Source organism: Cladophialophora psammophila (assembly GCF_000585535.1).
Source record: "Cladophialophora psammophila CBS 110553 chromosome Unknown aczJe-supercont1.17, whole genome shotgun sequence".
Lineage (NCBI taxonomy): Eukaryota > Fungi > Ascomycota > Eurotiomycetes > Chaetothyriales > Herpotrichiellaceae > Cladophialophora > Cladophialophora psammophila.
The window spans coordinates 701,457-711,167 of NW_006912938.1; the positions used below are offsets into that span (position 1 = coordinate 701,457).

The 9,711-nt window shown below is 52.1% G+C and overlaps 2 protein-coding genes across 2 annotated transcripts; one reads left to right on the plus strand and one right to left on the minus strand.

Annotated features, from left to right (window-relative positions):
• Nucleotides 1–533: 533 nt before the first annotated feature.
• A1O5_09864 (uncharacterized protein) lies at nt 534–2,537 on the plus strand (the record flags this gene model as incomplete). The annotated part of the gene is made up of 5 exons (XM_007750442.1): nt 534–908; nt 977–1,507; nt 1,546–1,811; nt 1,859–2,308; nt 2,381–2,537. The coding sequence occupies 5 exons, from the start codon at nt 534–536 to the stop codon at nt 2,535–2,537; spliced, it is 1,779 nt and encodes a 592-aa protein (XP_007748632.1).
• Nucleotides 2,538–3,579: 1,042 nt separating this feature from the next.
• On the minus strand, nt 3,580–5,758 carry A1O5_09865 (uncharacterized protein; the record flags this gene model as incomplete). Its single annotated transcript, XM_007750443.1, has 3 exons — nt 3,580–5,038; nt 5,154–5,427; nt 5,614–5,758. The coding sequence occupies 3 exons, from the start codon at nt 5,756–5,758 to the stop codon at nt 3,580–3,582; spliced, it is 1,878 nt and encodes a 625-aa protein (XP_007748633.1).
• Between the last annotated feature and the right edge of the window lie 3,953 nt (nt 5,759–9,711).

Here is a 9,711-nt window from a genome sequence, read left to right on the forward strand (position 1 = left end):
CGCCTCTTCTTTTCTGTCCTTCGTTGCGAGACAGCAACAGGCAACAGGTCAAATCAAGACTCTGCACCATCACGCCGATCAGAAGCTTAACTCTCCGTTAACGGCCCTGGCTGGCCCAGCTGGCCTCGGGGTGGGTGACGTTTCGTCAACTTTTCCCCGGGCCGAACGAGTCTTGGGGCAGTCATTGTTCACCGTGCCGAGTTCCGTCCAAGTCGATGCGATCCTTCGACCGGGGTGGCGGCAACTGAAGTGACATTTTCTCCATGGTTCTTTTGTTTCTTTCACGCTGGCCAGGGTTTGCGCAATGCCTCGTCCACTCAATGGCCAGGTTATGCGGTCATCGGCCGGCCATTATGCATAAAATCCGCTTCTTTTCTCCAGGCTGCTTCCCTGTGGACGACGAGGTGGGATCAATGATTTAAAAATCCTCGGCTGCTTTCCACCCCCTCATTCTTCATGTTCCTTCTGTGCCGCGATCCCGTTTTAGACTCTGGCTTTGCTGCAGGACGATAACAAGCGCAGACAACTCAGACATGGCTACAGACCTAAACAGGACACGGACAGCTCCCGAAAATCGGTCCAGACGGCTCTCGCGTGCCTCTTTAAGGCGAGCACGATCAACTCCCGAAGATGATTCTCACCAGTTGTTTTCGCCTCAATTCATGGATGACCATGGCGCCCACCATTACCATGTCGCTGCGACACCTGATGAAGATTGTTTCGGTCTGCGCGATGGCGATGAGGGCCCAATAATCGAGGAGGATGCCATATCCGATAGTAGCAGCGCTGGGGAGTCTCAGGAGGAAGTCAGGTTTGGTGTGGTCAATAGTCGTGACGTCGAAGCAGGAGCCCATCTGCCAGAATTGAAATCTGAGAAATCTACTCGATCATTAAAGGATCCCCACCTGGTAAGTGTGCTATTTCATCTCTTTTCATATGGACCATAGCAAGTGCTGATGAAACCGATTTGTATTAGGTCACTTGGGAGGGTTCCGATGACCCAGAAAATCCCAAGAATTGGACATACAGGAAGAAATGGGCGGCAACTCTCATTGTATCATCTTTTACATTCATTTCCCCCGTGTCATCGTCTATGGTCGCGCCGGCTCTTGATAAAATTGGCCAAGATCTCGGCATTACCCAGGATATCGAGAAATCATTAACCCTTTCTATCTTCGTCCTTGCGTACGCCATCGGACCATTGTTTTTGGGCCCTTTGTCTGAGATGTACGGCCGAGTTATTATTTTGCAACTGTCGAATCTGTTCTACCTCGCTTGGAATCTTGGATGCGGTTTTGCTCAAACCCAAGGCCAACTCATCGCATTTCGGTTTCTGAGTGGGCTAGGCGGCAGTGCACCTTTGGCGTTGGGTGGAGGAGTACTGAGCGATTGCTGGCGTGCAGAAGAACGAGGCAAGTCTATCAGTATCTACTCTCTCGCGCCCCTTCTAGGTCCTGCAGTTGGTCCTATCGCTGGGGGGTTTATTGCTCTAAAGGCAGGTTCAACCGTTATGTGAGTGATTACTTAGACGCTGACGTTGGATAGACAACCTGGAGATGGTGCTTTTGGGCGACTTCGATCATGGACGCTGGAATTCAAGTCCTTGGCTTTATATATCTACGAGAAACCTACGCGCCAAAGCTGTTGAATGACAAAGCGAAGAGACTCCGGAAAGAGACAGGCAATCCAAATTACCATACCGAGTGGGATCATCCAGATAGAACACTAGGGAAGGTCCTTCGCACGAGTCTCGTCCGCCCATTTCGCCTTCTGGGCACCCAACCTATTATTCAGGCTCTAGCTATGTATATGTAAGTTTTTGCTCATTGGCTCATGATATTCGCTTACAATGTTCCAGGGCGTACCTCTACGGTCTTATGTACCTGGTCCTTTCCACTTTTCCCGAGGTCTGGCAGGGAATCTACCACGAGTCGGTCGGCATTGGCGGCCTAAATTACATCTCTCTAGGGGTGGGGTTCTTTCTGGGCACACAGATCTGCGCTCCGATCAACGACCGTATTTATCGCAGACTGAAGTCACGAAACAACGACGTTGGAAGACCCGAATTTCGTGTACCGCTTATGCTTCCGGGAGCCGTCCTCGTGCCGATCGGTCTTTTTATCTACGGCTGGGGCGCAAGAGCGAGTGTGCACTGGATTGTTCCTAATATTGGAGCTGCTATCTTTGCTGCAGGCACGATTATGGGCTTCCAATGCACGCAGACTTACATTGTGGACGCGTACTCACGTTTTGCAGCCTCGGCTGTCGCTTCTGCTGTGGTGCTGAGAAGTCTGGCAGGGTTTGGATTGTGAGCGATTCCCTTTTCACCGTGTGACACTGACTTTGGATTGGAACTAACCATTATGTGCTTCCACAACAGTCCACTCTTTGCCCCATATATGTACCAGGCTCTTGGACTAGATTGGGGAAACTCGTTGCTTGCGTTCATTGCCATCGGCCTTGGCCTTCCGGCACCAGTCCTGCTTTGGAAGTATGGCGAGGCCCTGCGGGAGAAGAGTACCTATGCTGCAGGATAAGGCGGAATTGGAACGACAGCATTTGCAGATACTGGAGGACAAGCTGCTCATCTACTGCGAGAGAAAGACGACAAGACCCAAATCCCGACTGCTCCCGTGTTCCCTTTGAGAACGTCAGCGACCAGCGATGTGACTTAGTCCCGCGCCGTGTTTGCTGACCATGTTTTCGAGTTGTTCTTGGACGACAAGACCCTGGCATGTTGCCGACAGATTCGCGATATGTGAGCAGTTCGCAGCAGCATCGGTCAAGCGAAACAGTTGACGTCAGCATACAAGGGCTGTCAACCTCGTGGAACATAATCAGAAAAGTCAAAGCCTCGGCCAAGCCGAAAGACAAGCATTGTTTACAAAGTTGCAGACGCCGGAAACATGGCAGCCATTCGTCAAGTCATGTGTGCGGCGTTTGTGGGGGATGCGGGAAATGGTCTTCCGGGACTCGGCGGCCGGCATCTTATCAGGCTTGACCAATTTACAGTTGGACGCTCGGTGCATCAACGCTGGACGACAAGGCCTATGGTCTATACCTACGGATTCATCGCCTATAAGCATAGGCAGGATATTCCTGCAGAGCGAGTCCTTTCTTTTGAGGGTGATTCTTCTCCCGACGGCCTTGCCTACCCTACCCACCGAGCCTCCGCTTTGCCTACAGGCGGATAGTGGTCTCTGCCTTGGGAATCGAGAGTTTGAAAAAACGTATATGGGTAGAAAAGAAGGAGAAGTGAATAACTCTGTCGCAGCTTCCATTTGTGCTGCGAGACTAGTTGTGGCCCGAGACTGTGCTCCTTGACTTGCTTGTGTAGATAGACCGGGCGATCATAATATAATCTTATAGACGTTGATCAGTTTGCTTTTGTTTTCCCTTGGCCCATTCCTTGTCCATTCCCTTCCCCCACCTTGCTTCTGCCCTTCGTTCCCATTTCGTCTCGTTTCGATTCGTTCCTTCAAAAAAAAAAAAAGGAAGAAAAAAATGATCATATATATGCCTCGTGATGTGGATATTCATATCCACATTGTTATCCAATCCCAAAGATCTTTCCGTCTTTCAGTCGAGAGCCGTCGAGCGGTGGGGACTCCGACTCCGCACGCGGTCGAGCCCAGCGTCGTCTGAGGAGGGGACTTGTAGAGCGACGCGATTCGTCGTCGTTATCGTCGAGTCCGCCTCTTTGGCGTCCGCGTGCTTCCCGTGGTTGCTGGTATTCCCGTTCCCGCGTCTGTCAATGTCATCACGGCCATGATTATGGTCCTGTTCGGAATCCTCCGAGTCCGCGAGACTCGCTAGCTCGACGACCTCGTCGTGCCCAAGCCAATGTCCGGGTCCCTGCCCGCGAGCGCTCACGGGCACTACCACGCCATTCGCCAACCCTGGTGCCCTTTCCCTTTCCACGATCTCTTCGTCTGATCCAGAATTCTTCTTCGGCTTCCTCTCGTACCCTTCCAGCTGGACGTTGACGAACAGAGCGTACAAGCCGAAATCGTAGACCAGGCGACAAACCCCCGCGGCGACAAAGGCCACGCCGAAGCGGTCCCCCTCGGCCAGGACACCCGTGACGCTCGGCCCCATCATGGCGGCCAGGTTGCGCAGCATGCTCGTGACGCCCATGACGGCGGTCCTTTCCTCGGGGCGCACCACGGCGGCGATGAAGGCCGAGCGCGGCGCCTGGTCCATGTTGTTCAGCGCGGTGCGCAGCAGCAGCAGGCCCGCGGTGAGCCAGAGGTAAGGAGGGAAGGGGAAGAAGAGCACGGCGGCGCTCGAGGGCACGTGTGTGAACACCATGGTGTTGATCAGGCCGATCTTGCGCGCCAGGGGCCCCGCGAAGACGGCGCCCACGGCACCCAAAAAGTACGACAGCGACGTCACGTCCCCGAGCGTCGATTTGGTCGGGTGGAACTTGATGTCCATGTAGTAGTTTGTCAGCGAGTACGGCACCATCCCATCCGCGAGCGAGTCGATCGCCAGGAGGAACCACAGCTTGTACATGGTCCGCCGCGTCGGTTTGGAGATCTCTGCAAAAACGCTCGAGAGCCAGGATTTGGTCCTTGACGTCCACCGTTTTGAGGACGGCGGTTGGGGGTGGGGGTGCGAGGGGGATTGGTATTGTCGTTCTGGTGTAGTTGATGATGATGTTGTCCTTGTTGCTGCTTCGATATCGTTCGCGCCGATCCCATTCGATCCGGAATGCTCGACGTCATCCTCGCCGTCTTCATCTTGATCTTCCTGCGGAACGCTCGTGTATACCTCGTCTCCTTTGCCATCCGGTTTCAACTCGCAAGCCTCCGTCAACAGCACGACAAGCAAAACATTCACGATACCCATGACCGCATAGACCCAGAACAGAGCGTGGTAGGCCTCAACCTCTGTCCATCCCGGGCGTGCTTGCAGGAAATGAATGATCCGCCCCGAAGCCTCGCTGCCGATGCTCGAACCCAGCGTTGACGTCGTGACATACCAAGCTAGTACATCCGCTCGGTTCGAGGGTGTCGTTAGCTGTGAGAGGACAGACCTGGAGAGATTGAAGCGCGTTGGCGTCAGCTTTTCCGTCCCTCGGGTCTTCCAACATATCATTGCCACAGAGGACATTTAATCCAATGTGCCGGACAAGGAGAGGCAAAACTTACTCCTCTATACTCCTAAACGGGCCGAAGTCTCCTCCCGTGACACTTATCACCCCTAGGATAGCCGCGCCCAGCAAGATCCAGAAATTTTCGAATACCGCAAACACGCACCCGCTCAGAATCATGAGGACCGACCCGGCCATTAACACGCGGCGGCGACCCACCCGATCAGCGATCAATGTCAAGAAGGTGCCCAGGAAGACATCGCCGAGTAAGGTGAGGGTCATGAAGATGCCGATTTGATGGTCGGAGTAGTTCAAGGCCGAGAAGAAGATAGCTGTGGAGAAAAAAAACCCCGTGAGAAAACAGGGAACGTTGGAGGAACAGTTATGGCTCCGCCCGGACTTGGATATATGCACACGGTCACCCCTCTAACGTTCCCTGTAGACGTGGGGAAGCATGTACACACATTCGCAAGCCACAAAGCGCGAGACATTTTCTGACCAATATCTTGAAAACTTACCCAATATCAACGAATTGGTCCCATAAGCAAACATTCGGCACGACCGCGCCAGGATAATGAGCCACGCATTTCTCCCAGTCTCGTGGATGGAGACGAGTCCGAATTCATGATAGAACCATTTCAGGGGCCGGAGGATGACAGACATGACCTCGGGGCGGCCTTGGCTTTTCGGGTGTTATACAAACACCGCACACTCTCACTCGCACACCAGCCTCAAGCGGAGGGATCGCGAGACAAAAGAGAGGATGGAAGAGTTAAGTTGCGTAAGCAGCTTTGAGGGCAACCTCGATGGTTGGGGGAGGCCGCCCTCGCCGGGGATCTTGGCCGACACCGCCTATTGCGCCTACCGATATCGGCTGTATAAACATGGGTGTAGACGACCAATGGGTATATATTAGACGGGGCGATCTCCGTCTCCACCCATGTCGTAACAAGCCGAAATGCTGATTGCTCGGTCACTGCTGGAGCGAGATTCAGGGGTTTCCAGGAATTCGCAGCCTTGCATTTGAAGGACAAGCGGCACGTACGGAGGACACTCTTGGAATCAAACCTATACCGCTCACACATGGCACATGGCCAAAAGGATGAAACAATACATCAGCGCAGTACTCTTACCTTGTCTCTGTAAAGGGATCTTTGAATTGACAAGAGACCAACCATAGGAACGAGAACGATGTCGGCCTTTGCGGCCAGTCCCACCACTTCTCCAAGTAGTAGACATTGACAATCCAGCAGTAATATTGTGGATCAGCTGTGCATTCCCACCGTGGACAGCTCTAGGGACTGAAAGGACATCTATAGCCGGAGATCTGAGATATCGTTGTGTCCCATTGTAATGCAAAAGATGTGGCTATACGATTTGTTGAATATGTCCTTCCTGGGTCACTGGCTTTTTCACCGTATCTGTACATTGAGGCAAGCCCGTTACGCTTGAGAATGAAAAATAGATACAAAGTTTGGTGGACACGGTAGAGCAAACAATTCCGGATATTGTGGAGTCGGCGGCTTCATAGAAGGCGAAGGCGACCGCGACTATTTAGTTCAGGGCTTGTCGGTCTGAATTGAGGAAGTAGTAGATGGAGTTTCCAATTCGATGGTAACTCTCCCAGAACTCAAAATCCGTGGCAATCATCTGGCTCTTTGTCAGAATACTTGGAAGGTACATCAGTGGCGCATGAAAGATATTCCAACCATTGCTCTGTTTCGAGCCTTTCGCGCACCTAATCTGGTTATGATGAAGTCTAGACTCAGAAGCGGTAAAAGGCATCGGTGTCTCTGCTTGGGGAGAGATATCTGCAATTCAAAAGGGCTCCCAGGTGTCGTTGGCTCATCCTATCCTTTTCTCCGCTGTCGTAGCTGGAAAAGGTATCTGGTCGTTGTTGATCAACGCCACGACGCCCTCAATTCAAATGCTGGCAAGACCTTGCTGGCCCATCGTCCCGCTTCCCCGGTTTGACAAGACCACAGAAGTGGACTCGAGGACGACGTTGGCGTAGAAACGAGCCTTGGACGACGACCGGAGATCACTTCTCCTGCCCTGTCCATGGGTTTTCCTTCGATGTCACGCGCACAGAAAATGAAATAGCAAAGGGATATGGTGTACAGATACGCCACGTCATCGCTCCTTCTCCAAGAAGGGAGAGACTGTACCAGACGCAATCTCGGAGTTCGAGCGTCCTTGCTCTGCAAATACTTGAAATCAGGTAGATGCTACAACTGATGATGACAGATATGCGTACTTCCTTCTTTATATTTCGAGAAGGCGGGACATTCCAATCTTAGCGAGGCGGACGCTCGGTTACACCAGGTTGTTCGAAGCGTTCGTTTCAGGAACGCGTTCCATTTTCCTGCAAAGTTGAGATGCAAGGAAGCGTCCGCGCGCGAGTCGGGCTGCGTATCCACCGATAACGTGGAGATCACGAGCTTGGTGGTTAGTATGAGATTACCTTCTCGAGTAAGTCCTTGCGTATCGAGGAATATGGTTGGCCTAGTCGTATGATTCGACATTGTGGTGTCCGGCGATAGGGCGACAATGCCGCTCAGATGCTGTCATAAGGAGTAAGCCGAGCTCGACGTCATGCTCGTGACAACAGGCATGAAAGGCGGCGCCTCCCCAATGTGCATTTGCGCATGAAATTCCCATATGACGTTGCAATCGAATCGCCGGTCGAGGAGACCAAGTGACAGATCTGATCTGTACAACTGGCTTCCAAGGCGTCTATTTCTGTACATCTTCCGCAAATTTTTCATATCCTATCTTCAGACACTTCTTTTCAGGTCTGACCGGTCGATGTCGTTTCATGCTCTGAAATTGGAAGCCGGTTTATGGTATTTGGAAAAGGCCAAAGCAAGGCCCACATGAAGCAAGGTCAGCCTTGTCAGCTGTAACAACGACATTCTGAATGGGCTGTGCACACATTAGACACTGCCAATGGAATGTTCTGCCAATCGCATGGTCGAGTGATAGGTTCGCTAGTGATCGGCCACCGCCAGAATCAATAGTCGCACGACAGCCACAAGATAGCCACATCACACCTCATCAGATTGGTCTCTTTCACGGAGCCGGTCCGGGAACTTGTATTCCGACCCTCATAGAGTTTGAGGCATAAGCACAGCATCAGTTGTATCTTCTGTCCCATAAAGAACCAACGAGTCTGAGCAAAGGAGGCGTAACACAGAACTATCCAAAAAGGGCCAACAGGATGATTTCCGAGCCCCACTCATGCCAGTTGAGAGTTCCCCGGTGAACATGATTCGTACGTTGCAATGCGTCAAGGAAATGTACCTCGCAGGTCGAATAGGACAGCAGAGACAGAGACGCGGCAACGGGTTGTTGTGCGCGACTGGGCGGCTAAGTTCGCGTTCTGCCGAGTGTTCCAGCTAGAGCCTGAACTGTTTACGTGCTGTGATCATACCGGGTATTGAGGTTCTTAAGCAGGATATAGAGCAGTCAAGATGAAAAAGTGACTTTAGCATCTTCCGAAAGCATGAGGTTGCATTGTAGTCGTAAGTTTATCCCGCCCACAAGATTCCTGTTGAAGGTTCTCCAATCGATCGGGAATACATCTAAACCTTTCTGAAATATAGCGCGGACACTTCAAACTTCCTTTACAATCAAGTTCTTGACACCCTTTGACCATCATCCCGACTATGCACCACATTTTGCCTATTGTGGCCCCTGGACCGCGCAGTGTCGTCTCCAACCCTGTGGCCAGCTGACGAGCATCTGGGGCAAGGGGCTTGGACGTGACCGTATCCGTTGCAAGTTTTGCATTGGGCTCCGCTACAATGAATGTCAGCTTCCGGGCATGACACATGCGTGTCGAGGTGGACTAGGTATTGAGGCCACGTTGAAAGACGCATACCGGGGAGGGTGTCCTGCGCAAGTACGGCAGGTGTTCCAGACCTTGGGGTGATCGCACATGATGAGATTGAGGAGATGTTTGTTGTTAAGAGGAAAGTTGGAATAGCGTTAAGATTCTTAGTGAGGTGGGGTCAGCGTATGCAGGCTAGCAGTGACTGACAAGGTTGAACGTTTTGAAAAGGACCAGAGGAGTTGAGCGAGATGGTTCGAGGCATGGCAAGCCCGTTTTATATGCAATCTTGAGCCTTGCATTTAGCACATTTCCGGCAGCTCCAAGCACCGTGCCAAATACAGATAGGAGAAGCAAGTCGAAGTGTTCGTATCTTCTGTACTACTGTGACAGAACGCTGGGTAGACTCCGCCTCCTATCTTCTGCTTGATCAGGTGTCCGCCTCAAGGCCGGAACGAGGGCGGTACGACTTCCCATCCCGTAACACCGGAACCGGTATACTGTGGGAACAACAGCCGATCGGATGAGACGAAGATTGTAAAAATGGTGACTTTCATATGGGCTGAAGGAGGTACGTTTCAAGGCAAATAAGTCTCACCGGCGTGACGTTGCAGTGCAAGGTAACCCTGGTAAGAAGTCGCTTGGGAAGCCAGAGGTTAGGACTCTTTCAGTAAAGATGAGTGCCAGTTCGAGAAGTCGGTGCCAAAGCTGCTTGCTTGCGACAAGAGATGTGAACATGACAGGATGGCATCAGCTTCCACGTGCCATAGGAAAGGTGCAGCCA